Source organism: Ursus arctos, unplaced genomic scaffold, assembly GCF_023065955.2.
Source record: "Ursus arctos isolate Adak ecotype North America unplaced genomic scaffold, UrsArc2.0 scaffold_16, whole genome shotgun sequence".
Classification (NCBI taxonomy): domain Eukaryota; kingdom Metazoa; phylum Chordata; class Mammalia; order Carnivora; family Ursidae; genus Ursus; species Ursus arctos.
The window spans coordinates 6,385,386-6,413,029 of NW_026622830.1; the positions used below are offsets into that span (position 1 = coordinate 6,385,386).

General features: G+C 45.7%; 3 protein-coding genes across 7 annotated transcripts in view; 2 read left to right on the forward strand and 1 right to left on the reverse strand.

The window, feature by feature from the left end:
• Positions 1 to 15,681, forward strand: part of AURKA (aurora kinase A) — an 18,578-nt gene extending 2,897 nt beyond the window's left edge. For all 3 annotated transcript variants that reach the window (XM_026503778.4, XM_026503776.4, XM_026503777.4), the window contains exons 2-9: positions 1,087 to 1,133; positions 3,794 to 4,073; positions 5,564 to 5,618; positions 6,732 to 6,923; positions 7,790 to 7,928; positions 12,004 to 12,152; positions 14,770 to 14,944; positions 15,076 to 15,681. In XM_026503778.4, coding sequence (XP_026359563.2) covers positions 1,092 to 1,133; positions 3,794 to 4,073; positions 5,564 to 5,618; positions 6,732 to 6,923; positions 7,790 to 7,928; positions 12,004 to 12,152; positions 14,770 to 14,944; positions 15,076 to 15,261 — 1,218 coding nt within the window. In that variant the 5' untranslated portion in view covers positions 1,087 to 1,091 and the 3' untranslated portion in view covers positions 15,262 to 15,681. The remainder of the gene's footprint in view (positions 1 to 1,086; positions 1,134 to 3,793; positions 4,074 to 5,563; positions 5,619 to 6,731; positions 6,924 to 7,789; positions 7,929 to 12,003; positions 12,153 to 14,769; positions 14,945 to 15,075) is intronic.
• Positions 15,682 to 17,708: 2,027 nt separating this feature from the next.
• Positions 17,709 to 27,103, reverse strand: FAM210B (family with sequence similarity 210 member B). Its single transcript, XM_026503770.3, has 3 exons — positions 26,861 to 27,103; positions 20,486 to 20,661; positions 17,709 to 20,082 (listed from the first exon to the last, which is right to left on the reverse strand). The coding sequence occupies exons 1-3, from the start codon at positions 27,044 to 27,046 to the stop codon at positions 19,866 to 19,868; spliced, it is 579 nt and encodes a 192-aa protein (XP_026359555.1). The 5' UTR covers positions 27,047 to 27,103; the 3' UTR covers positions 17,709 to 19,865.
• The window catches only part of CBLN4 (cerebellin 4 precursor), a 269,591-nt gene continuing 264,383 nt past the window's right edge, over positions 22,437 to 27,644 (forward strand). For all 3 annotated transcript variants that reach the window (XR_008959332.1, XR_008959331.1, XR_008959330.1), the window contains exon 1: positions 22,437 to 22,816. The gene's annotated coding sequence lies outside the window, so the exon portion shown is untranslated. The remainder of the gene's footprint in view (positions 22,817 to 27,644) is intronic.

Genomic DNA, 27,644 nt, shown 5'->3' on the forward strand with positions numbered 1-27,644 from the left:
GGGGCCTCTGAGTACAGGTGGAGATGTTCTATACTGGTAGGAGTTCAAGGGAGAGGTCTGGGCTGGAGATGGGAGTTTGGAGGTCCTGAGCCTGTGAATGGTGTTGAGAGCCCAGAGACTGGATGGGTTCCTATAGGGAATGAGGATAGCTGCAAAAGAAAGAGTGTTTCTGGGCCTGTTCTCAGGCTCTTCCTGAGAGCAGAGAGGAAGAAAAGCCGGGAGGAGAGAAAGGTTCTGTCTGGATGTGTTGGGATTGAGGTGCTTGGCAGAACTTTCTGGGGGATACTGAGCAGGTAGGTAGGTAGGTAGGAGTCTGGCCGTCAGAGGAGAAGTTAGAGTAGTAGCTGTAAACCCACATCATCTCAGAGATGGTTTAGAGTCCTGGTGCTGGATGAGGGCCCCTAGGAAGGGTATGGATGGAGAAGTGGAGTCGGACTCATTCAGCTTGGCACAAGTGAGGCAGATTGAGCAAGGGAGGTTGTAGTAGGAGAGCTGGTGACGTGGGGGACCACCCTGCAAGCTAGCAGAGGCTGGGAGTGGGACAAGAGCCACCCTGTCAAATGCTGCTGGGGACACCAGTTTGGTAACAGTAGAGGTCAGTCATGAGCTGGCCCCTTGGTGGGGACGAAATCCTGATGGGGGAGGGCTAGAGGCTGAGAGACATGGTGGATGCGGTGAGTGAATGACTGTTCCGGAGCTTTGTTGTTGAAGGGTAAGGGGAGAGGTGCTGTCATAGCCGGAGTCCATTATGGCGAGGAGAGGACCTGCTTTTACGAGGCAGCAGGGTTGGAAGCAGGCTCCTGCACTGATGAAGTTGTCCTTCAGAGATGAGCTGGCAGAGCAGGAGGTCTCAGGGAGTGAAGTTGGGGGCTGGGGGGGGGGTGCAGTGCGGGGCGGAGGCCCCACACCTGTCCCTTATGTCACCTGAGAAAACAAGGCTCTCATGCCAGCTTCATTTGGACAAAGAAAAAGTGAAATTCTGTGTTGTGGAGGCTTTTTCATCAGGAGCTGTACCCTGATCTATCATAACAGCACGTGGAAGCGTGAGGTTTTGTATAAATTAAAGGTGGTTCTTTTTCTTTTCAGGCATCATGGACAGATCTAAAGAAAACTGCATTGCAGGGCCTCTTAAGGTAAATTGAATATGTAATCTCGATCACATTTATAAAATCCAGTGGAGATTGGTTTTATATCTGGAGCGCTTTTTCCTTTTACTTTGGATTGTAACTTTAGAACTCTCTACTACATTCCTGGATGTCAGTCACTTTTCTTGGCATTAAATAACATTTTGTTGATTGTCACTGTAGCTTTTATCTTGTTATGGTTTGTCTTCTAGCTAGCTGTTTAAGTATCTGTATTCCTTCACTGTGTGCAGGATAATACTGTACACAACAGGTGCCTAATGCTTGCTTGTGCTTACTTGCTTGCCAGAAATGAAATTGCTTTGCCATAGTTTGTTCTGGTCACGATTCAGGGAATGGTAAGCTCAAAGGACTGTCAAGCTGCATTGTAGCAAACATTTCCTGGGAGATCGCTTTGGGCCAGGTTCTGTGTCAGAGGCAGGGATTACGGTGTTGAAAAGCACATGGTCTTTGATATTGAAGAGCTTAGCCCCTTTGGGGAGTTATGTGAGCCAGTACCACGCCTTCATAAAATACGTGAATATGTAATTCTGCCGAGGGGTGCTCAATTCAGATTGGGCTAGGTTGGAATCCAGGAAGGCTTCACCTGGGAAAGACCCCTGGCTCTTAGAATTTAATGAATATTTGTGGAGCAGCTGGGTGAATGAGTCTTTATATAAAGATCCTTTAATATAAGTAATCCCCAGATTTTATTCCTTCTAGGAAGTCAGCATAAAAATACAAATCTTGCTTCTTGATTTGTGTGTGTGTGGGGGGGGGGTTCTTGTTTTTAGAAGTTTTTCCTTTCTTTTTTCTTTAAGTTTTTTTTTGTGTTTTTTATGTCTATGTGTTGTTTTTTAGAGCACGCATGAGCAGGGTGTGGGGGAGGGTGGGAGAGGAAGAGGGAGAGAGAGACTCTTAAGCAGGTTCCACACTCAGTGCTGAGCCCGACCTGGGTCTTGATATCAGGACCTCCTGAGATTACGACTGGAGCTGAAACCAAGAGTTGGACGTCCTACCTACTGAGCCACCCAGGTGCCCCTATTTTTAACTTTTTGAGGAACCTCCATACTGTTTTCCACAGTGGCTGCCCCAGTTTGCATTCCCACCAGCAGTGCACGAGGGTTTCTTTTTCCCCATGTCCTCGCCAACACTTGTTTCTTGTGTTTTTGATTTTAGCTGTTCTGACAGGGTGAGGAGTTTTTATTTTCAAATAAATGGATAGTTACCCCCCTTTTTAAATATACTGGCTGAAAGTCCAAAATAACCAATTAGAAAAAGGCTAACTCGAGTCCTTGTATTCGATTCTCAATTCCTATGATAAATATCATTTTATTTTATTTTTTTTTTTAAGAATTTTTAAATATTTATTTGAGAGAGAATGAGCGAGCAAGCAAGCATGTGTGCACCAGCAGGGGGACGGAGAGAGGGAGAAGCAGGCTCTCCGCGGAGCAGGGAACCCAACACGGGAGATCCCAGAACCCTGGGATCATGACCTGAGCCGAAGGCAGACTCTTAACTGACTGAGCCACCCAGGCACACTTGATAAAGATCATTTTAAAAAACTGCTCTGTTGAAAATGTTCGTCATTGCCTGCAATGCCTACTGTGTTGTGGACGTTGCTAATTTCAGAAGTAGTTGACTTTTTACTTGGAAGTTGGAAACTGTCTCTTATGAGGTACTCTGAGGCTTCCCTTGCCAGCATTGTTCCCTTGTTTATGAGGAAATTTCCTCCATTGAAGTTGGAGGAAGTCTTCCACTCCATTTTAGTTTGATTTATTCAAGGTCTTAGGATTAACTATTTTTTAAACTTGTGATCCCTTACTTATAGGCATGTAAATAATGTATTTTGGCATAGGTCTTTGAAGAACCTGTTTGTTACCTCTTTGCCATGTTCTTTTGGCTCAGACCCATTTTGTAAGTGCTTGGACAATGAAACATTAGTAAATAATAGTAAGTATTTTGTGGAAAAAGTCTGGTGAAGGCAAAAATTCAGACTTTTTTTTTTTTAAAGATTTTATTTATTTGACAGAGATAGAGACAGCCAGCGAAAGAGGGAACACAAGCAGGGGGAGTGGGAGAGGAAGAAGCAGGCTCATAGCAGAGGAGCCTGATGTGGGGCTCGATCCCATAACGCCGGGATCACGCCCTGAGCCGAAGGCAGACTTAACCGCTGTGCCACCCAGGTGCCCCTCTTCTGAAACGTCTTGATTTGAAGATAACCACTGTTGAATATTTTGACGTGTTTCTTTGTCTTTTTTTCTAAATGTACAGTATTGCCAAAGAAATTTTCAATGGGATTGGGATTTTGGTATAAAGTTTCTGTATTGTAGCTTCTTGCCAAGTGATAATTTCCAAATCATTGAGAATTCTTGGAAAGTGTTTGATGTCTCCCTCTTCAGATGGCAGTTTAGTTAATGAACGTTTACTTATGGGAGCATGAGTTTTCGGGGTGGGGTGTCGGGGCGGGTGGGCGGCATCCTTCAGGTACTCCTTCCCACTATATACTAACCATATCCTCTGGGAGCGCTGATGAAAATAGCCTTTCCCTTCCATGGATTATCAATGACCTTCAGTATTTTGTTATACTAGAAAACAGACTTTGTGAAATTCTCAAAATACTCAGCTTTTGTTCATGAAGACATGAAATTTATTTTTCCCTCCCAACCTAGACTACGATTGCACTTGGTGATGGTCCAAAACGTGTTCCGGTGACTCAGCAAATTCCTTCTCAGAATCCGTTATCTGCAAATAGTGGCCAGGCCCAGCGGGTCTTGTGTCCTTCAAATTCCTCCCAGCGAATTCCTCCACAAGCACAAAAGCTCGTCTCCAGCCATAAACCAGTTCAGAACCTGAAGCAGAAGCAATTGCAGGCCACCAGTGTCCCTCGTCCTGTCTCTAGGCCACTGAATAATACCCAAAAGACCGAGCAGCCATCATCATCAGCCCCTGGTAAACCAGCTTTTTGAACTTCTACTGGTAGTTACTATTCCTAGTTGCTTAAAAGGGGGGGGGGGCAAGTGGATAGACTTGCATTTATTGTGTGGAGCCCTCACATTTACTTCATTTTACTGCGGATGGGGAAAAAATATGTCAGGTTGAAGTAGCAGTGTCTCCTGTGGGCCAGCCCTGTGCCCAGGATGGAGAGCGGATTCCTACCCTCCTGGTATGCTTGAGGAGCTGAGAAGTTCCAAGGCTGGGAGTATGGAGGGCAGTCAGGGAAGTGGACGGACTTGGGTGGACTGAGGCCAGCTGGATAAGGTCATGGTGGGCACTGTGGCTATGTCATGTAGTGGGGCTTCATCCCCTGTGAATCGGGAACTTGCTGAAAAGTTTTTGAGCAGAGGAGGGGCTGGCTTTTTAGAAAGAAGCTTCCTCTGGATGGGTGGAATGAAGTGGAGGGTAGTAACGCTGCACTCCGGGGTGGCTGAGAGGAGGCAGGCTGTTGGGGGTTAGGGCAAAGATGGCAGCGGCCTGAACCGGGTGGAGCAGGGTGGATGTTAATAGTTCTTATTTACCAGCTTTGCGTGCTCACGCTCAGGAGAAGTGCTTCCTTCATCCATGTTGTCTCATTCAGTCCTCGGGACCACTGTGAGGGGAGTCTTATTAACTCTGTTTTACAGAGGAGGAAGCGAAGACTCCGAAGCATTCGCTTACCCTCAGACACAGCCAGGATGGAGAAGTGCAGACCAATTTGAGCGCTCACTGAGGATGCAGACTGGATAGAACTGGGCAGTCAACTGGACATAGGGATGGTGGTCGTAGTGATGGCATGAATGGAGATAGTGAAGCATGGAGGGAGAAACCAGTTAGCATACCGTGCTGCTGCTGGAGTGTGAAGTGGAAATGGCCTATATAGCCTCTGGCTAATGACTTTAGCACCCTGTTGTGAATTGGTTTATTGTACATTTTGCTGACTCAGTGGCTTCTATTTTTAGATTTCCTCTTGGCAACTAATCTAGTGGAAGGAAGGTGGTTGGTTTACGTTTTGTTGCACGTCATTGATACCTTGTACATATGTATCCACATATGGACAGTGGACTAGCCCACCTAGTGGGGGAAAAGGTGAAGAGTGGGAGCTTATCATGGGAGAGACTGGCAGTTCTGCCTTAGAAGCTCTTCATTTGGAAACTGAAGCTTCTGGGAGAATCTGCATAGTCTTGAGGCTTTAAATTATCAGAGGGCTTAGGTGTATATATCTGCTCATCTTTACTCTAGAAATCTGTAAAGCCTTCACCTGGTAAGAGTCAGGTTAGGGTGTGATAATCTTTTTTTCTATAAAGAAAACTAAAAACAGCCCAGATCTACCATTGTGGACATACAGTTATTATTTTGGTGACCATTCTTTGTTTCATTTCTGTTTATAGGTTTTTAATTACTTACAGTTATTCTAAAATAATTATAGTTATTCTAAAAGCAGATTTTTAACTTCTTCTATATAGGAAATAATTCTGAAAAGGAACCGGCAACGAAACAGAAAAATGAAGAAACAAAAAAGTAAGCTTTATCTTATTTACAAAGTCCTGTGCTATCATTCTATTAGAATATGCCATTGCAAGTTTAATTATGGGAACGCATTAAAAAATAAAAAGGTCTCTATATTTTCACTCAAAATATAAATGCTTCTGAATTCTAGCCTTTCAAAAAAAGGGGGGGGGTGGATTTTAATGTTTACTGGGGACTCAAGCTTTTCTTATTGCTTTCCAAATTTAGAGAAAAACTTGTATGAATCTGTTACAGAAATGTGTAGGTAAGTTCCTCTCTACCCTCAGAAGTAATCACTACATATATTATAGTTTAGGTATGTTTCTATATTTATTTCTATTCTTATACAAAAGTGCAAGTTTGTTAAGCAAAAGGCAGTCATGTTGCAAAACTATAGACACATGTATATATGACTCTATGAATATTTTGACAGTATTAATTGAATTATTCTTTATAATATCTTCCCCAGATATTTTGCAGAAGTCTGCTCTCGATTTCTGAACTGTCTAGACTCTAGAATGTAGAATGTAATGTCTAGAATGTAGTAGGAGGAGCCAGGAATGAGCCCATGGGGTTTTTTGTTTGTTTGTTTTTTTACTTTCGCTGCCTATAGTAGCAGCTTTCTGAGAATCTAAATCCAGTGGTTCTTGCCCCACCTGTAGGATCCATCCCACTTGCTTTATCAGAGTGATTCTCCACCCCAGAGAGTTAGCATCTCTGGGATGGAGGAGGAGGCTATGGTTAGTCTACAAGAGGCCCACAGAGAGTTCTGAAGACTTCTCCAGTTACTTACCTAACCTTTCCCGTGGTCTTCAGTGGTGGTGGTAATAGGTCTGTAATTCAGAGTGTAGTAGTAGCCTTGGGACACTTTGCATTGGTGCTTCATCTCTAAAAGTCCAGATTGTTCCTTGTCACTGACTCATACAGCCACTGGCAGGTGGGGAGTGGGGAGTTCAATGACTTCGGAGACTCACATAGAGTGCTCATTGGCTTGGTTCTTGCCGAGGTACATATTGAAAACAACTTCAAATATAAAATTATAGGTATATCTACAACTCATTAATAAATTGTTAGAAAAGATTTGTTTTCTTCACATTTTAATAAAATGTTCAAATTTTTTCCTAGAAGGCAGTGGGCTTTGGAAGATTTTGAAATTGGTCGTCCACTGGGTAAAGGAAAGTTTGGTAATGTTTACTTGGCGAGAGAAAAACAAAGCAAGTTTATCCTGGCTCTTAAAGTATTATTTAAAGCTCAACTGGAGAAAGCAGGAGTTGAGCATCAGCTGAGAAGAGAAGTAGAAATACAATCCCACCTTAGGTAAGTTTCCAGATTGATGTTCAAAAGAATGTGGTGCAGAACTTAGTTACTAATAGTTAAACGGCAGAAGGCCTGCGCCACATGACTGCAAAGAGTGATTTAGTTCGTCATTTTCCGAGGATTTATCTAGACAAGGGCTGTGGTCCTAAAAAATCACTTGGAGGTTTATGCTTTGTTAATGAATTATGTACGTGAGCCAAGTGTGTGTGTGTGTGTATGTGTGTCCATGATGAAGGGGACTGATACTTCTGAGCTCTAAGCGGAGGTTGCAACTGGCAGCCTGTGCAGGTTGACTTTGGCCAGTGGGTCTTTTTTTTTTGCGTTCAGTATTTTTTTCAGACTTGAAATCAGTTGTTAATACTTACAAACCTGTCCGCATCAGGCCTGTATCCTTCCTTGACAACAGCTGATGGGAGCTGAAGGGCTGCCGTCCTGGGCTGTGTTCACAGCTGCCCAAAGTCCTCAGCAGCCCACCTCTTCCGCTGAACACGGCTTTGAAGTTGTGTTTCCTAGTGTTTGGGGATCAAACTGCTGTGGGAGTGCCGTGTCTCTCTCTCTCTCTAATGTGCAGAGAATTAACATTTAGCTGAATTTTACCCCCTAAGAATAAGATGGCCTGAAGGAAGGAAATAGTCTTAACTAAATCTGAGGTCCATTAATAACCTTGTAATGTTTGTCAACTGACTGCAGATGTCTGTATTTTTTCCGAGTAGGTCTGTAGTTTCAGATTCTCGAGGGGTGTGGTGGGGCATTCTGTGACCAGAACCAATTTTCACTAGTTTTACCTGGGGGTTGGATTAGTAGTTAGTACATACTTTTGTATCTTTTCCAAAACCAGGTATTAGAGTATTCATCCTGTGTTGCAGGCATCCGAATATTCTCAGACTCTATGGTTATTTCCATGATGCCACCAGAGTTTACCTAATTCTAGAATATGCGCCTCTCGGAGCTGTCTACAGGGAACTTCAGAAACTGTCAAAGTTTGATGAGCAGAGAACTGCTACTGTAAGTTTTCATTTACTGTCCCGGCTAATTCTGTTTCCTGCGTTCCTGTCCTACACAGCAGTGTGCCTTTCATTATACTGTAGCGGGTTCTGTCTTAGGAGAGTGCTTAATGGGATCAGGTATTTGAATGAAAGAATCCGAATACCTTAGTTGTAGCAAATGTACCGGTAAACTCAGGTACCAGGCGGAATACTGTGGCTGGTGTGTTTCCACAGCTGTTTTCTTTGGAAATGTATATGTGAATAGTTGCCCTCTTTTTAGAAAGAATTTTATTTTAGAATAGTTTTGGATTTCAAGAATGTGAAGATAGTGCAGACTTCTTTTCTCCTGTTCATTGTCCATTAGTGTGGTCCCTACTGAAACCCTGGCTTATCACTGGGGGTGTTGGCCTTGGTGACGTGCCTGAGGTCACACTCCTTAGGTTTCTCCCCTGGGAAGTTACTTTCTCTCTTTCCATACTGTGCTCTTCTAAAGTGTGTCGCTCTGCACGGCCCACACTGAAGGAGCGGGGGTTATGTCCCACCTCCACCTCGATCTGCATACATCATTTGGAATTCTTCTGCATCAGAGATTTGTCTGTTCTCATTACTCAGTCATTTATTCATGTGGACTCGTGGATATTTTATAATTCGAGGTATAATCTCATACTGCTTTATTTTGCTGCTCAAATTGTTCCAGCTTTGGCCTTTGGGATCCCTTTCATATGGTCCCTGTTTTAGGTGTTTTTCTTTTTTTTTTTTTTAACCAACCCCCATCATTGTGGGTGTGTGGTGTGTGTTTTAGCACTTCCTTACATCTGGCCCTAGGAGATGCTGCACTTCGTATCCCAGTCCTAGAACCTGCCACGTCTCCAAGCAGCCCTGGTTCCAAGGAGCCTTGGAAAACCAAGATCTGGGTGCTAGCTATGCTCATTGCTACTGGAGTGTCCTTATGTCTAGGCTCTCAGCGGACAGAACAGGGACATATGTGTATATACTAATCTGTGTATATACATGTATCTCTATTTTTATCCATTTGTATCTACATTAAGCAAAACACGAGTTCAGTCCCACATGGATCATTCTACTCTCTTCCCCTTATTTATCTGTAGCCTCTCATTCCAGCCTTGAAAAACCTGGATCCTACCATCCATCGACCATTTAATTATTCAGTTTCAGTTTGTACGTGTGTAGTGGTATCAGAATGATTACCCAGTTACCCCTGGAGGGGAACAACTATATGCATTTAAGGGTCATCTGTATCCTTTCAGGGTGCGAGCACGGTAGCTCATTTTTTTATTGCTGAATAATATTCTGCAGCATGGCTGTAGTTCAGTTTATCCCTCCATCTGTTGAAGGGCATCTTGGTGGCTTCCAGTTACTGGTGATTATGAATAAGGCTGCACTACAACATCTGCATGCATGTTTTTGTGGGACATAAGTTGTCAACAGATTTGAAAACTAGCTTGTGTGGTAAGGTCATGTGTAGCTTTGTCAAAAACTGTTAAACTGTCTTCCAAAGGGGACGGACCGTCTTTGTGTTTCCCCCAATGAACGTGTTCTTGCTTCTCCTCCTCACTAGCGATTGGTATTGTCAGTTTTTTGGATTTTAGTCATTCTCATAGGTGTACATGGTGCCTCATTGTTTTAATTTGCAATTCTCTAGGGACAAAAGATGAGCATCTTTTCATGTGCTTGTTTGCCATGTGTATGTCATCTTTGACTTGTCCGTCAGATTTTTTGCCCATTTTCAATTGGGTTTTTGGTCATCTTGAGTTTTAAGTGTTCTTGTATATATTGGAGACAAGTCCTTTATCACATGTGTTTTATAAAGGTTCTCTCCCTGCCTGTGGCTTGTCTTTTCATTGTCTTACCTGGATCTAATCTTAAAGTCCAACATAATCAGGTTTTTGTTTTGGGTTTTTGTTTTTTTTTCCCCTATGGGCTGTGCAGCTTTATTTGAATGAAATCACTTGTTTGAAGAAGTAAAGGGTCTTTGGGTGGTTTTTTGTTGAATCGGCAGATGATTGGTGGTTACTTTGCTTTCTGTTTCTGGGTAGTAAGGGCACTCAGTTGCTTTTTGGTATTGATTTAAATGGCATTACTTTCAGGTGGTTGTGCTTTTGAGATTACAGCACTATTGGTGAATGACCCTTTGGTCTTGTCTCAACAATAAGACATTTTAAACTTAAGCGTTTGCTTTTTGGATAAGTAGAAACAGATTTGTTTTTCTTTTTAAATATTAGCTAACCTAATTAGTTGTCTTATTTAATCGGCAATTGATACTTATACTATTACTCCATTTTCTTTAATCCGGATGGAGTTTGTGTTATGAGCACATAGTTATTGGAAAGAAAAGCTTGTTTCTTTCTAGATTCCCTAGTAGTTAGAGAGAATATATATACACTCTTGTTTCCCTTTTTTGATTCATTCAAATAAAACTAACTGTAGAGAAATATTAGGGACCGTTACACATATTCACAGTCTGATATGAGAGATGTGAAGGAAGTAGTGCTGAAGAGCTCTGCTTTAACTACTAGCTTTTTGGTTTTGTTTTTTAGATTTTTTTTTTAAGATTCTATTTACTTATTTGAGTGCATGCAAGCAAGAGAGCTCAAGCAGGGGGAATGGCAGAAGGAGAGGGAGAAGCAGGCTCCCTGCTGAGCAGGAACCCTGATGTGGGGCTCCATCCCAGGACCCCAAGATCAGAACCTGAGCTGAAGGCAGATGCTTAACCAACTGAGCCACCCAGGCACTCCTAACTGCTAGCTTCTTGATCTAGGCAGAGAAGGTCCCTTGCCCTCTAGAAGTCTATGTATGATCTTGAAGTATTATCAACTCAGTTTGGTCTAGAGCGGCTTTCTTTGCCTTCACTTTCGATTTATTGTCTAAATTTTGGTCTCTCTGGCTTTTGGCTAAAAAAAACAAATGTTCTTTCTGACAATAACATTTGGTTTCTACAACTATTTGGTTAGTAGGCCTTTTAGTGTAAAATAATTTTCAGTCCTATCTACTGTTTGCTTTGGGAAACCTTAAACTTCAGCCAGAGCTCAGTATATTCTTTCAATACACTAATAACAATCCTTATCTTTTTTTTAATTAAAATTTTAATATATTTCCAATTTAAGAAACTCAGTGATTTATCAAGATGTTGAAGCCTTATAATGTCCAAAATATTCAAAGAAGTGTTGAGAAACAAGAAGTCTCCTCAGTTTTTTCAGGAATTTAAATGAACTATAGTGATTCTTGACTGTATGCTAAAGCAGATTCTGGACTTGCTAGATCTTTCTTTGGTTAAGAGGAAAACAAAGTTAATAAAAGAACTGACTCGCTGTGTGTTTTTTAAGCGGACAAATGAATTAGTATACCCCCAAATTTACTACACTATTTAACATGCAAATACACTTGCTTTTAGTGGGTTGCTTGTTTGTTTTGTTTTTAAGATTTTATTCGAGAGAGAGAGAGAGAGAGAGAGAGCGCGCGCGAGAGAGAGCGCGCGCGCGCGCATATGCAAGCATGAGCCGGGTTGTTGAGGGGGAGAGGGAGGAGCAGACTCCCTGCTGAGCAGGGAGCCCTACCCAGGGCTCCATCCTAGGACCCCGGGGTCATGACCTGAGCTGAAAGCAGATGCTTAATGGACTGAGCCACCAGGTGGCCCTGATCTTGGTTTTAAAAATGGGAATTGACTGTACTTGCAAGTTTAAAAAAAAATTTTTTTTTTAAATTTTTTTACATGTCTGACTCCCTAATTTGTGCCGGTTTCTCAGTTTTTATCATACTCCATCGCTACTAGGCCATAAATTGCCATGTGGTGATGAGTTCTAGCTAGTCAGTTTTTCCCCGTCCTTCAATATCCTATCTGCTGTGTTAGCAAATAAATAACTTAGTATGGGATAACTTGTATTTTATGGTAAACACGAATTCAGTTTAATTTTTTTTTTTTTTTTAAGAATCATCAATTGTTTCTAGCTTTTTGCCTCAAAATCTACAAAACCTGTTAAAATCTATGTTGGGTTTCCTTTCAGAAGAGATGTCTAAAATTGTGTTACATAAAATGTAAGATACAGACTTTCCATACTTTTTTATTTTTTAAATAGTATATCACAGAGTTGGCAGATGCCCTGTCTTACTGTCACTCAAAGAGAGTCATTCATAGAGACATTAAGCCAGAGAACCTACTCCTTGGATCGGCTGGAGAGCTTAAGATTGCAGATTTTGGGTGGTCGGTACATGCCCCATCCTCCAGGTATGTAACTTTAGAGCTGGAACTTACTTAGTTTAGCAAAAGGCTTGGGGGCTTTCAGGAACTAAGTAGAAAAATATTTAAGCATAGATGTGTGGAATTAGGGCAGGTAACTGATGTACATACTTTGGAGTAACTTAGGCCCAATAGAAGTGTCGGTGAGAACATTTTATTCTGCAACTGTTTTGAGGCTATTTAATATGTCCTAGGCTTGGGTTAAAGATGCTTAATGTCCTTAGAGGCTAATGAAGGGGACATATGTGACAAGTATATGAGTGCAGGATGTGTGTGTGTGGGGGTGATGCCTGCAGCAGTGGGGAGGGGGAGACGCTGCTGCTTCCTGGACAGGAGACCAGTTTCAGAGGGCAGCACACACACAGATCTAGAGCTGAGAACACAGTTCTTTGGGGGAATTGAAAAAAACAAATTGGTTTGGATAGAACTTTCAGGGTGGTGGTTAAGATTCTCTGTGTTCTGCTTTGGTCAACAGCAGAATCCTTTCTTGTCCCCTCTTAACACACAGAAATTTGGTGAAAAAATTTAAATCTTAACTTTGCAAATAAGAACTAAAATACTGTTTTAATTTGGGTTTAATTAAGCTTTTGAAGCCTCATGTTGTGAGGATAGAACATTAAAAACCTCTAATGATAAGTGTGTCAACTTTGGGGTAGGACTTAAAAAATTACAGCTATAATACTTAAAGACAGTTAAAAAATTGTGTAGCCTAAAATAGGTGACATGGTAGGGGCAGGGAGCTTTATTTTTGCTAGATCACTTCTGATTGTTTGCAGCAATGCATTGACTCTTGTGTAGTCCCCCCCCCTCCCCCCCCTTTTTTTAAATAAAAAGCTGGTTGTCACTAGTGGGAGCTGTTGGCATCTAGAGAGGCAAACAACAGTGAGGATTTGTAGGCTTTGTGCAGTTGCCGGGCTCACCTGGACCTTAACCTGTCCAATGGTGTCGTGTGATAGGAAGATCAATGTCCTTTTCAGAAAGGACAAGCTGCATACATGTTAATGCTCACCTCGCCCCACCTCCCCAACATGAACAACCATAAGAGCTCCCAGGTGTGGTGGTGTTCAAGAACCTTCTGACTCGGGCCATTTCCACCATCTCGGTGGTGCTGCGGGGATAGAGGTCTGGAGAGGTAGCTCCTTCATCCCGGGCCGCAGGTCACCGCTGGGTTGAGTGCACTCTTGTGTGCGTGCTGGGCCTGGCGACCAGCCTCAGCAGGACCCCATAGAAGAGTCGGTGGCAAAGAATAACTGTTAGAAAGCACTGGAAACTCATGTGGTGTTTGCTCTTAGTCTGATGTTTGCCACCCTCCGCTTATTTTAACCAGCCTTCGTTGTTAAAAACTCAGACATCTAGAAATGCTGAACTGGTGGTTGACTGCTCACCTGTCTAGTGCCTGCATTCAGAGGTGGTAACATTTTGCCGTATGTATGGCCACACACTTGCCATACTGGTTTTTGTTTTTGTTTTTGGGTTTTTTTTGGTGAATCTTCAAAAACAAGTTGCAGACCTCAGGCTTCTTTCTCTGAGGACTTGAGTAAGTATCTCCTAAGAATAAGGGCATTGTTATCATCACAACCATTATCACTCCTAAGAAAATTAATAGCCTTGTTAGTATCTATTTAGTCCGTGTTCCAATTTCCCCAGTTGTCCACAAAATTTTAGAGCTATTCTTCTAAGAATCCAACCAAGGTCCATCCATGCATTGTATTTGATTGTGTTTCTTTGTTCTAAATTTAGACCAGTTCTCCCACAATTTAAAATGGATTTTTCTAACCTAAAATGGTGTCACTTGGTCCTTCATCCTCTGTAATTGCTGAGAACTAGAAGTAGGTCGAAGGGCCTAAACAGTGTTTTTGGCAAGAATACTTCACAGGTCACCCCCAAATGTAAGTCTCTTTCATTCCAGCGGTGTATCAGAGACAGAAATATCTGTAACGCCAAAGCTAATGCTTTCACAGTGGGGTGGTTTTTAGTTACTTGTCATTCATGTCACCTGGCTGTTATGCTTCTTAGCCTATCTGTAATATAAAAACAAATAAGGAACTGCAAATTGTATTTACAGAGAACTTTCATGGCTGCTTTTATATAGTAGTGATTCTTTGAGTTTCTTATATTTTAGATCATTTAAGAAGGTTCTGAAGTTGGACAACTTTGGGGTGTGGCTTGGTTGCTAACTGTGTGATGTTGCACAGCTCTCTCAATCTGTTTTCTATCTAAAACAGGGGATTTCTTTTTTTTTTTTTTCCCCAAAGATTCATGTATTTATTTTAGAGAACACTGCGAGTAAGGGGTGGGGGGAAGAGCAGAGGGAGAGAAGGAATCTCAAGCAGACTCCCTCCTGAGCACAGAGCCTGACGCGGGGCTCAGTCTCATGACCCTGAGATCATGATCTGAGTCGTCGAAATCAAGAGTCGGACACTCAACCGACTGAGCCACCCAGGAGCCCCTAAAACCGGGGATTTAAATAGTACCTGCTTCACAGCACAGGATCTGGCCTAGGAAGAGCGCTCAAGCAACGTTAGTGTCATTGTTAATGACGTGTAGCCGCTCCTGTGATAATACAGACAGGAGCACATCAACCCGAGCCTGCCTCTGTTTTTAGGAGAACCACCCTGTGCGGCACCCTGGATTACTTGCCCCCAGAGATGATTGAAGGCCGAATGCATGACGAGAAGGTGGATCTCTGGAGCCTTGGGGTTCTTTGCTATGAATTTCTAGTTGGGAAGCCTCCTTTTGAGGCAAGCACATATCAAGAGACCTACAAAAGAATATCGCGGGTAAGACCTAGTGAGAAACGATCCATTGCTGCTTGTAGGATTCTTACCAGCCTTAACGTTGGCTGTGAGCTGAGTGTTTGTACTGTTCTCTCTAAGCCGCGTTTTATGACTGTCAACTTATTGTACTCCAGGTTGAATTCACATTCCCTGACTTCGTGCCGGAGGGAGCCAGGGACCTCATTTCAAGACTGTTGAAACATAATCCCAGCCAAAGGCCGACTCTCAAAGAAGTACTTGAACACCCCTGGATCACAGCAAATTCATCAAAGCCATCAAGTAGCCAAAAAGGCAAAGAACCAGCTAGCAAACAATCTTGAGAATGGTGCAGGGGGAGAAATCTGAGAGGCAGCGCTGCCGTTTGGTGTCAGGAACAGGGCTGCGCGGGCCCCAGGGCGCTGCCTCAGCCTCCCCACTTAAGAGTCCACATCAGTGAGCACTGCTCCGGAGTGAAGGGAGCTGCAGGAATCGTGGCAGGGTCACTAGTTCCTCAGTCCCGGAGCCTCCCCGCAGCCTGGTTCGCATGAGGCCTCCTTGTGGAGGGAGGACCAGCCCGGGGTCTGACTGCGGGGAGAGTGGCCACTTCACCGGGACTCCATCAGTGACCGAGGCGTGCAATAATCTTCCAAGTACCTTCGTGTGTGTGTAACTTATTGGGTGGCCAAGCCTGGGAAAGCTGTCAGGATGAACATGTGATTCTTTCTTTTAAATGTTAAAATAAAGATTTTTGTATAGACTTCTATCTGTTTCCACGGCCTCCCTTTAGGACTGCGCTCGCTTATCCAGCACCTCTGCCGGGCGTAAGCGGTGCAGGCTGGTTGGCGAGTCCGAGGCTCTCCCCTGAGACTGAAATAGAAACATGTGCGCTACCTTCATCTTGGGGCTGGCTAGATGTTTCTAAATGTTAAAGGGGTTATTATGAGACCTGTCTCTGTTCCTAAATGTTAAAGGGCTTATTATTTCATGGTTTTGAGGTTTTAGTTTTTGTAAAGCACAGTAAGTCACCTATAAAATGATCATACTTAAAGTTCTCCTGTGTCTAACCTTGAAATGATAATGCATTTCCCGGTTCATTCTACCCGTTGAGAAATGCTGGGCTACGCGAGGGTCCACTGTGGGGGGGGGCGGGGGAAGGCCCCTCCATGGTGCTGTCAGGGCTGTGGGTCTGGAGCTGGCCTGGTCTGTGAACATATCCACCCCATGATGACTGGGGACACGACTTAGTAGGGTTGCCACTGACCGGAGTGGGGGGAGGGGGACAAGTCAGGGAATGGGCAAGTTGTGATGGGTAATTAGGTGGGAGAGGTGTCCAGAGGGAGTGGCATCTGAACCAGGTTTGATGGACAGGGAGGATTGAAAGGATGGAGGCGGGAATGGCAAGAGGTCCCCGTAGCCCAGGGAGGGAGCAACAGGAAACATGGCATCACAGGGGGCAGGCACGCGGCTGTGTGACTGGGTGGTGGAGGGGGCCAGTGCCCTGTCTATGCTGCACACTGTCCTGTGTGCCCAGTTAGCATGAGTTCCTGTTGTAGGCTCTGGACATTCAGTACAGGACAGCAGCCCTGCTCATGGAGCTGGAATCCTTGGTGGGTCCTCATCCGGGGGAATCAGCTGTTCAGTCAGCAATAGTTCACAGAAGTGGGTACACCTGGCCTGGCCTGGGACCTTTGGGCGTTCACTAGAGCAGTGGTGGTCAGGACAAAGGGATGAAGGAATGGTCATCTATGTCCATACCTGCCCACTGGGCTCTGACCATGTTTTCAGTAAGATGCAAAGAGCTCTACATGGGTGAACTAGGTCATTGCAAACTGATTTTTCCAAGCGTGGCTCTTAATCCTCTGAAGGAACGTTTGCTTAACTGGAATCCCTCATTTCCAGCCCTGTGGGGATTTGGGTACAACTTGTGTTCAAGCCTGTTGCCCCTTCAGTACAGCTGGTAGAGGCTTCCTTTGCTCCCCTTGTTATCTGGCTCCCAAGGGACACTTGGCAGGTTATTTTTAATACTATTTTGGAGTTATGGCATGTATGTAAACTTTAAACGTAGGGACACAAATACATCTAGGCTGCATGGGTAATTCTGTTCACTACCTGTTCACTATTGGCCTGAAAATGAGCAGGTGCCGTGAGAGGCGCAGGTGTATCTCTTTTTTTTCCTTTTTCTTTTTCTTATGTTAGTCACCATACAGTGCATCTGGTCTCATGTACTATGTGCTCTTAACATATAAAGTTACATATTTGTTTCTAGCTGCCAGCATTTCCTTGACCAAAGAGGGTGAACTTGACCTTGGAAGTGTTGAAGTTCCTGAAAACTAATAGGGAACTATGCTTTCGTGGCCGACCTTCGTTCGACGCAAAGAACTAGGTACTAGAAATAACTAACTACAGGGAAGTGGCCAACATGGAGAGACTTCCCAGTCAGCTTTGGTGACACGGTGACAGAGGTTTCAGGACACAACTGAATAAAGCTGCAGGTGTCCACCCAGCTAGGCCCCTAGGAGCTTTTCTTTTCAGTCTTGAGCTAAACCAACTTTCACATTCCCAAAGGAGTATTTCATGCACCATCCACCCAAGTGAGAGTTAATATGATGTGACCAACTTCACCAGTGACCCCAGCTAAACTTCTGTCACTTCCCCAAACACAATCCCACACGAGCAAAGAAAACAGCTCATTGTAGTAGCACAATATTAACAAACCAGTCACACACAGGGCTGCCTCCTCATCAGCAACAGCTATGGCTTAACTGGAAGAGAAATCCAAAGTTCTTCATACGCTACAAAGATGTTTATTTGTTTCAGAGAATTTAAGCGGCTCGTTTTGATACAAAATTAGGGGTGAACAATGGCTTACATTTTTTAAAATAGATCATGTTTTTTCCCCTAGATCCATAAAAACAATGTAAATACAAGCAATCTGTACATCTTGCTGGTGACATCATATATTCCCTGATCCTTTGATCTCGTCTTCTCCAGGTTCTTGGTTCTGTTGGGGCCACTGGCCGCAGGAGTGGAGTGGAGGTGGGGCTTAGAAGAGAAGGCCATGGCTATTTGGTTTGGTGATTGGTTTTATTGCTTGCCCTGTCCACTTCCATTCCTCCAAACGTGGAATCAAAGTTTTAAGATTTCAGCCCTTAAACCTGTAGGACTCACTGTCAGTTTTGTTTGTTTTTTGTTTTGCATAGGCATTACTAGGGATCTGAGTTGTAGGGAGACTGGTCGAGAAGGTGGTTAGAGTGTGAAGCCAGCTGTGTGAACAGAGACCAGACCACAGGGAGGGACTGCCTAGCACTCTTAGCAGGCATCTTGCTCAGCTGTGTCGATGTCCTTGGAATTAGATCCCAGAAAGGCAGTTCCAACTTGAAATCGGTAAAGCCTTTTGGCAATTGGCTAATTGCTTTAAAAGGGGGGGGGGGGAGAATCCACTTTAATGATCTTACAAGTGGAGAATTTGTCCCACAAAGCTTCTTGTAAATTAACTGAAATAACGGACATAGGTTACTAAGGCTTAACCAGGGAACGGTCAGCAGCCAGCTGGTAAAACCAGGAGGGTCAATTTATAGTTCCTTTAGTTTTCTGATTGTCACATCTGTAATTAACTCCCCCCACCAAAATTGTATCTCCCTCGATCAAGGTGGCAGGGCAGAACGGATTGAATCCAGGTTCCAGTGTGGACCATGCTGTGTGAATATGGCCCGGAGGGTAGCATTACGTGAATCCCACAGAAAGGAATTCCCTCCAGTCTGTCTGCTCCTAAGTGTTCCAGGGACAAAAGTCTCAATTTGAATCTGTGTGCTTGAGTTTCTGTTCTTAACTAATAACGTCCCTCACAGCAATGGGGGGGGGCTCACATCAAACATGCTTTATCAGGTAAAACTGGCTCAACAGAAAGTAATTACACCTGCCCGCCCCTCTCCCTCGGCTTGTATTATTTTGTATTAGTTCACAGTATTTCACAGTTGCCTCCCATTTACAGCAAGCACACTAATTTTCCTTCTTAGAGATTGTTACAAAATCTTTTTCTACATAACAATTTTAACTCAGTTAAAAAATATAAGTAGCAACACAACGTAAACATTGTGACAGTAGTTCTGGAATGCCTGAAGTTTGACAGAGGGTTAAGCGAAGATTGTCTTAGCTTTCCATGTGTACAGTATCCAAATTCACCTGTGGATAAGGCCGTCAGGAGCCACGTGATGCTACTACTACTGGATAAAATTTCCATTTTGCCTAAACAGAGATAAATGACCCTGACCTACTTCCATGAAATTTGAGAAAAGCCACCTGAGGTAGGGACCATCATGTCCAGATTTGAAGGTGTTTTAGGGTCAATGAAACACACCAGAAATACTTGGTTATTTTTCCTTCCTAAAACAAGTGTAATGAACATCAAAGCGTTGCTGCTAATTTAGATCCTGATTACATATTGTTGAGTCTTAAATTCTGCTTCATTAATTGTAACACTGGCAGCTGTTTTGCAGAATATTGCATATTAAACCGCAGGCAGCCTGACAACAGATATTGGAGGAAGGGGAATTTTAAAAACCAGCTTAATGAATCGTTGCCCTTTAAGAATTTGAGTGAAGAGTAACCCCTGGGGCTTCTGCAGACTAGAACCTCACCAATGATCTTCCAGAAGGAACATTTTGTAGGCTAACAGTTTTGTTCGAGGTGACAACTCAATTTGTGATGTTTTGCTGACATTTAAGATTATGTATACAAGCCCTACCATCAATAGCATTTGTAATATTTGTAAAGCAAATTAATTACAATCATTAAAAAACCTGAATTTTGCTGCCAAAGGTAAAACTTATTCATGAGAACATAGCAATTAGCTTTCTGTTCCCACCCTACCCACCCCTCATGGAAAAGCTCTATCCTAAAACTAACCTAAAATTTCTATTTAAAAGAAATAGGTTTGAAGAGTTCATCAAGGCTTTGCAGCTGGAGGTTTAAAAAATCCCACTTTGCGAAAATATCTGACAATGAAGGGCACAGAAACTAAGGTGATGCTGATTCGCACGGGGGCAAAGAGCTTGTGGATGGCGTAGGCCACCACAAAGGTGCTTGTGCCCGCTGCCATTTTGGACTGCACCAGCGACTCTTTAAATCCGAGTTTAAGCAGGATTGCAGACATGTCCACACCACTGCAGAAAGAGACCAAAAAAAAAAAAAAAAAAATTATTTCAAGGGGTTAAATTAGGCAATCGATTTGGCTTTTTTTTTTTTTAAGATGTTATTTATTTATTTGACAGAGAGAGAGACAGCCAGCGAGAGAGGGAACACAAGCAGGGGGAGTGGGAGAGGAAGAAGCAGGCTCCCAGCAGAGCAGGGAGAGCCCAATGTGGGGCTCGATCCCAGGACCCTGAGGTCATGCCCTGAGCGAAAGGCAGACGCTTAACGACTGAGCCACCCAGGCGCCCCAATCAATTTGGCTCTTCAGATTTAAAGTATTTAAAAAACGTGAGGAAAGCGGCTAGATGAACACAGCTTCATAGGAAAAATAAATGACAGTAAAAAACAAAGATTTGTTCCTGCCAGAGGTCTTACCTTGAAACCACCATGTAAAATATGCCCAAGGAGATGAGTGAGATTCCGATGTGCAGCGACACGCCAACGGCACCATACTCTTGAAAAATCTTTCTCAGCTGCTGTGACTTGCTTTGCTTTTTCTCCTCTGTGCTGCTGACAGGCGGGGCTGGTGTCGCAGTGATTTTGCTGGGGTCCTGTGCACAAACAAGAAGGGGAGACGTTCTGGGGCAGCAGCCAGGGTGTTAGTGGCCATCGGCAGCGTTCATATCGCGCCTTGTTCTACTCTCCTTCCTGCCCAGTGACGGACCAGTTACTCTCTTCCTCCTCAGTCAGCTGAGGCTGATGCCCACTTCAACACTGAGCGCACTGAAAGGCTGGGTATCGGGATGATCAGCAGAATGATGGCGCCCAAGATATCCAGGTCCTAATCCCCAGTGCCTGTGACTATGTTACCTTATGTGGCAAAAGGATTTTGCAAATGTGATTAAGGATCTTGAGATGGGCAGAGCATCATGGATTTTCCAAGTGGGACCAATGTAATTAAAAGGGTCCTTATAAGTGAAGAGAGGGAGGCAGGGGGGTCAGGGACGACGTGTGCACAGAAGCAGAATCAGAGAGCTGAGGAAGGGGCCACGGGCCAATGAGTGCAAGTGGCCTCTAGATGCTGGAGAAGTCGGGAAATGGATTCTTTCTCAGAACTTCCAGAAGGAACCAGCCCTGCCCATGTCTTGACTTTAGCCCCATGAGACGAGTTTTGGACTTCAGGCCTCCAGACCTGTAAGGTAATAAATGTGTGTTGTTTTAAGCCGCTGGGTTTCTGGTAAGCTGTTAGAGCATCAACAGCAACCTTGGGGCTCACACACTGGGGGACACTGATGGGGCTTCATTGAGCACTGTCTCCCAGCCAGGCAGCGCTCAGATGTTTCTCTCCACCTGCTGTCAGCTTTCATCCTCACGACCACCTTCTAGGTACATACCGTTTTATTCCCACTTTCCAGAGGAGCAACACAGGCCTCAAGGGGCCAAAGAATTGGCCCAAAGTCACCAAAACTAGAACCCAGGTCACCTGGGTCCACAGCCTGAGCACATGACAACCATCCTAGACTCTACTAAACAAGGACGGTAGGTGCAAAATAAAATGGAGTAGAAGCTATGGTGTATTTACTACCAGAATCAAGGTTTACCCTGGAGATCTGAGCAGACACAGGGAGAGCCGATTCCTGGGCCATCGATGCACCAGCTGGGATTTGCACAGAAGCAAACCACACTTTGGCATCTCTTAACATGTACTGAGCACCTACAAGGCCTGGAGTGTTTGGGAGAGAAAAAACAAAAAAAACCAAAAAAACCCAACAATGCTTGATATCTTAAAAAAAAAAAAAAAAAGCTCCTTGTCAATATGGAAAGTGCCTTTTTTATGAAAAGATTTCTTGAATCCTAATGCCCTGTCTCACAGCTGCTCCTGGGAGGCAGTATCTGGGTCAGCTAGCTCCTGTTTCTGCCTTGCAGCACGATGACTTTTTCTTCGTATTTTTAGAGCGAGCTGCACCCGAGCCACACTTCAAAGGCAAGAGGGAGGAGTATGACAGCTCAGAGTCCCCAGGAGGTAGGCGCAGGACTCCCCGAATGAAAATGAAACAACACAGGGGCCCAGAGCAGCACCTCCAAACCTAGCAAGGCTCCCCGGGGCTGCAGGGGACCTCCCAGCCATGCCCGGTTTCAGGAGCCCCTGCCCTGCGGGCTTGAGCTCTGACCGAGCCTGTGGGGTGGGGTGGGTGGGGGAGCTTTTCTCATGAGCTCCCAGGTGGCTCAGGGCTGCCGGTCCATTTGTACCTATGTCCAGCGTCTGATTTTGTGTTCTGGGCTGAGGACTGGGCACTGGGATTAGTTATCAGTTGCCCAGGGTTGCCGGGTAAGCCCCTGCTTACCAATCCTGCCTCACCTTGCCAGGCTCTTTCCCATCCTCAGCATGTTCTCCAGGGGGGCCTCCCTCGCCCTCAGATGCACTTGCTGGGCAGCCGACTGGGGACTCCTACCCATGAGCTTTGCTCTTGGAATTCATCTCATTTCATTAGACGCTGCTTACATTCCCGGGAATCAAATGTTAAGGCCACTTTCGGAGTTACGAAAACAGACTTAACGGAAGGGGAGGGGCTGCTGAGATCCACTACTGGGTCATGGGTCTCAGAGAGTGCATTATTTTTTAGAGCAAGTGTGCACACATGGAAGGGGAGGGGCAGAGGAAGAGACAGAGAGAATCTCAGACTCCCCACGGAGTGTGGATCGACCCTGAGATCATGACCTGAGCCAAAGCCAAGAGTCAGACGCTTGACCAACTGCGCCACCCAGGTACAGCCCCCTCCTTTTTTTTTTTTTTTTTTTTGATTCAGGATTTTTTATCTTTAATCCCTTCACCCGACGTGGGACTTGAATTCACAACCTCGGGATCAAGTGTCTTGCTCCACCGACCGAGCCCACCAGGAGCCCCTCAGAGGGTGCATCTGATAGGCAGTATCCCATAACTACTTTTGAAAGGCTTTAGGGAAACCACCCATGACCTCAGGCTAGGTCCCCCTCTACTGAGCCAGGTGCTGGGCTTAGCGCTTTAAAGGTGTCATTTCATAAAAACCCTCATGCTAACCCATGCATTGTGGCTCCCACTTTGACAGGCGGGAGACTGAGGTTCAGGGGGAGTGATGAGCTGACTGGCCTGGACGGGTCACTGCACTGGCCACTGGGAGGCCATACGGCTTCTGCAGGGAACCCTCCTAAAGTTCTAGAATGCTTTTCCTGGACTTCAAGGCTTTGGTGGGGAGAAGGAAAACCAGTGAGTCTCCTTTGGGTTGGCCAGCACGTGTGACTTCCCCTTTTCCTCCAAGCTTGCCTGGCTCGGCCTCCCACCGCCCAGAATGGCGGCTCAGGGCTCAGGTTCTTTCTGATAAACAAGGCCCCACCCGCCTTTTGGCTGCCGAAGAAGCACTGCAGATGGGAGAGCTGCCAGATGTCAGGCACTGATAGGACTGGAATCTACAATCTACAGTCCAAGTGCCAAACAACGTTCTGAGGCTGGGGAGGGAGAAAGCCCCTTTCATTCCCCACCCTTGACACTTGGCCCGACCGAACTTAATTATGCCCCATCTGTCCATTCACCAGAGCCCAGTGGAGCTGTCTCTGTTGAGGGCTCTTTTCTTTACAACCTCTATTTTGGCAAAAGGCCTTTTGGCCAAAAAAGAAAAATAAAGAGGCAGCCAGACTTCCAGCTACAGAATAACCCACATCTACTGCAAAACAACGGGAGGGATAAAATATTCAGACACAATGGACAATTTCCTGTTAGCCAGCAGCAGGGTTCGTTGTTAACTTTCTAGAGTTAGAATCTTGGGACAATTTTCTTCCTTTTATTGTGGTAAAAGGAGGTATCTTTAAGCACTGTGAACCATTCGGTTTTCTTCCTAACCCTGGAGGAGACTGAAGAAGCTAAAATAAAGAAATTTTGGAGGGGGTGGCTTGCAAGGAATGGAAACTTTTCAGACATTCATCTCTTTGTGAAATATCACCCTAAGTACCTGTGATATGTTATGTTAGGCATTGCCCTGGGTGCATGTAACATGGTATATCCCCTAGTGTCTGTACTTCGCCAAAGTGCTTTTGTGTGTGTGTGTGATTGCCTCTCCCCACCCCCAAGCTAAAGTTATTAAAGTATAAAAGGTGCAGGAAGGTTTGAAGAATAAGGCAAAGACGTTGCTCACGAGTTGCTCACATTATTTGGAGTGACACCTGTTTTCATTCATCGATAAGTAATAATACTAAACACAACACTACATTGTGTTTTTGGTTTTTTTTTGTACCAGGCACTGTTCTGAGTACTTTGAAAATATTAATTCAGATCATCCTCACAACAGCCTTGTGAGATAGGCACTACTGTCATCCTCACTGAACAGAAGAGGATCCTGGAAGCCCAGAGGGGTTGAGTAATTTTCAGAGGGTCACATAGAGCTGGGATCTAAACCTTCTGGTTCCAAGGCTTTTGCTCTTCACAACTATGCTGTGCTCCTCACTTATTCACGGATAACTGCTCTATGCAGGCACTGCTCTAAGTATGGAGGTGGGGGTAGAGCCATGAATGAAAAAGACAAAACTCTACCCTCAGGGAGCCTATTGTCTAGTAGGGAGCGTAGGGACAATAAACAGAAAAGGAAAGTATCAGGGCTGCTAGATAGGACAAGTGCTATGGAGAAACACCAAGGAGGGGAGGACTGTGGGGAGGCAGGCTGCCAGTTTAAACAAGGTCATCAAGGAGGGGCTCCCTGAAGAGGCAGCAGGGGAGAAAGAACTGACAAAAGACACTGGGGCTCAAAGAGAGCAAATCATTTGCCTAAGATTTCCCTGCCATAGCGTAAGTGTAGGCAGGCTGGGCTGCTCTGCCAGGTGACATGACATGAATCAGGTTAAGTGAAAAAGGCAGGATTCTCTGTGGCTTTAGCTCCTTCCTCCCAGTTTGAGTGGAGGCCCCACTAAAGGCAGACATGGGTAGGCCACTCACATACTGGATTAAAATCCTGGCATGTTTGGAGACCCTAGCTGCACTCCCTCCTCCCAATGGCCCAAAACAAGGTGCCTGTGGGTAGCCAGGAACAGCTGATAGGGGAAACCCCTGCACCGGCTCCCAGGCCCCACCAGCGATGTATTTTCTCAGGGAGATGATACTTTGAGTGATGAGTACCTTTTGTCCTAACATCCTGTTAGGTTCTAATCCCACCTGGATCCTTCCCATCTACCAGGTAGCAGGAGAAACAAGCACAGCTCATGGGGCCTCGTGATTTATACATTTACTGTGATAGTAACACCAATAGCTAACATTAATTTAGAATGTACCCGATGCCCGGTTTCACACTCATGCTCCAAGAAATGTGAATTAGTAACATCCCATTTTACAGACGAGGAAACTGAGAAAGAGAGAAGTGGGGGAATTTGATCAAGGCCATAGAACTACTGAATAGAGACAGGAATATGGCGAGTCTGAGACTGCACTCGTTACTACTGTATACCCATATCATGCACAAACATACACATATTTGAGCATGCTTTCTCTCTCTCTCTCTTTCACACACACACACACACACACACACACACACCTGCCAGGGCTGGGGACAAAACTGATGTGGCTGATGGGACAGACAAACAAGGCAGGAGACCATTCCACATAATGAGTGCAGAGAGGGTACATATCCACAGGACTGAGGGGGGCCAGTGGAGGTACCCAAGGCATCACTAGTGGTCAGAGAAGGCTTCCTGGAGGAAGGGACAGGTGGGCTGATTCATGAAGAATCAGTAGGAGGCAGCCAGATGTGTGTAGAGGGCTCAGGATTTAGAGACAAGATCTGCTGCCTGTTGCATGGGGGAGCAGCAGGCAGGAGGCATGGTAAAGGTGTGAGTCAAATCCCTATGGAATATTCATTCAGGAAGCTCCACTGGCACTGCGCTCAGGCCTGCTTCAGCTCATGGAATTGTCCCCCAAACTCTTGTTGGGAAGCTGCTATCTTTAGCTCTTTGAAAGGTCAGCAAACAGGCTCAGAGCCTTCAGGGTACGTGGGATGAGGTCACAGGGCTGGTGAGTGGAGGGGCAGGGATCCCATACATAGGCAAAGGGACTGAAGGAGGCCAGGTTCTGCGTGTCCCAACTCGTCAGCCCTGTGTCTCCAGACTGCACTACTTACTGTTTTTAAGGAAATGAACTTAAAAAGAAATAAAAAAACTAAAAAAAAAATTATCTTTTTTTAAAAAAGAAAGTCCGTATTACCTTTCTGATGGGAAATCAGTTTCACTTACCATAGGTAGAAGGCAACTGAAATGAAAACAGGACAGAACAACACTATTTCTTGCGCGTCTCGCCTGAAGCCTGGCAGGGAGGCCTGCTCTTTTGGTTAGATAAAAAGGGAGTAGCAGCAAGTGATGGGAGGTGTTTGAGACAGCAGCACCCCCGGGGCCGTCCTCCTGTTCTCCTCGGCCCAGGCCCAGTGCGGAGGAAGCTCCAGCGCCACTTGAAGGGGAAACAACTCTGACAGCCATGTGAGGACACTGATATCAAGTCCAGGCCCCAGCTACATAGAATTTTCTCGGCTACCGCCACTGTGCCGGGCGACGCTTTGGGAACCTGGGGCTCTGCCGGAGATCGTGTGACCTTGGGCAGATCACCGGACCTCCCTGAGCCTCAGTTTCTCCGGCTGTCAACTGGGAGGATCGCTTCCTTGGCTTGTAGGGATTGGGGCATTGGGGACGCTGGGCGGGGTGGGGGGGGCTCGGTCTCGGACAGCTGGGCGAGTAAAGCTTTCCTTCGGCGGAGGTGCACCGGGATCCAGGCACCGGGGGACCGGGGGGGGAGGGGAGGCTTACCTGGTGGCCGCGGCTGTCCCCACGGACCGCACGCAGCAGCGGGGCGTCGGGTCCGGGCCGGAGCGGCGGCAGCAACAGGGGGCGCGGCGCGCAGGAGGCGGCGGCGCCTAGGAGCCAGGAGGCGCGAGGCCGGACCCGGGCGCCCACCCTGCCCGCCGGGCCCAGCAGCGCCAGCAGTCCGGCCATGGCGCGCGGGGAAGCGCTGCCGCGGGCGCAGCAGACCAGAGAGGGAGCGAGCGCCGGTGGGCGGGGCCCGCCGGAGCCCGAGCCCGGAGCTGCGTGGGCGGGGCCGGAGCCGCAAGTTCCCCACCCCTCCCGGCCCTGCCCACCTGCCCCGCCCCTTTGGAACGGCACGCGGAGTGGGCGGGGCCGGAGCCGCGCGATCCCTCCAGGCCCCGCCCCGTCCCCCGCTAGTTCGGAGCTTGAGCCTCCCGCAGAATGGGCGGAGCCGAACCCCGATCGCTCCGCGGAGTTCGCGGGGCTGGAGATTTTGTGCCTTTTTCCTATCCTTGGAATTTAGGCGGTGTCAGTTCTGTTGTATTCTGTCAGAGGGCAGCCCAGATTCGAGAGTGAGGGGGTGAGACTCCTCCGACGTGATGGAAAGTGGCGAGGTCACCTGTGGAAGGTTTATGGGATGGGAAATACTGTTGGGACCGTCTTTGAGAGATACAATCTGCCACAGTACTCAGTAACTATTAACTGATGATAATAATCATCTCTGGTCTCCATTCTACAGAAGACACTGAGGTTCAAAGAAACTGTGCCTTTCCTGAGGCCTCTTCAT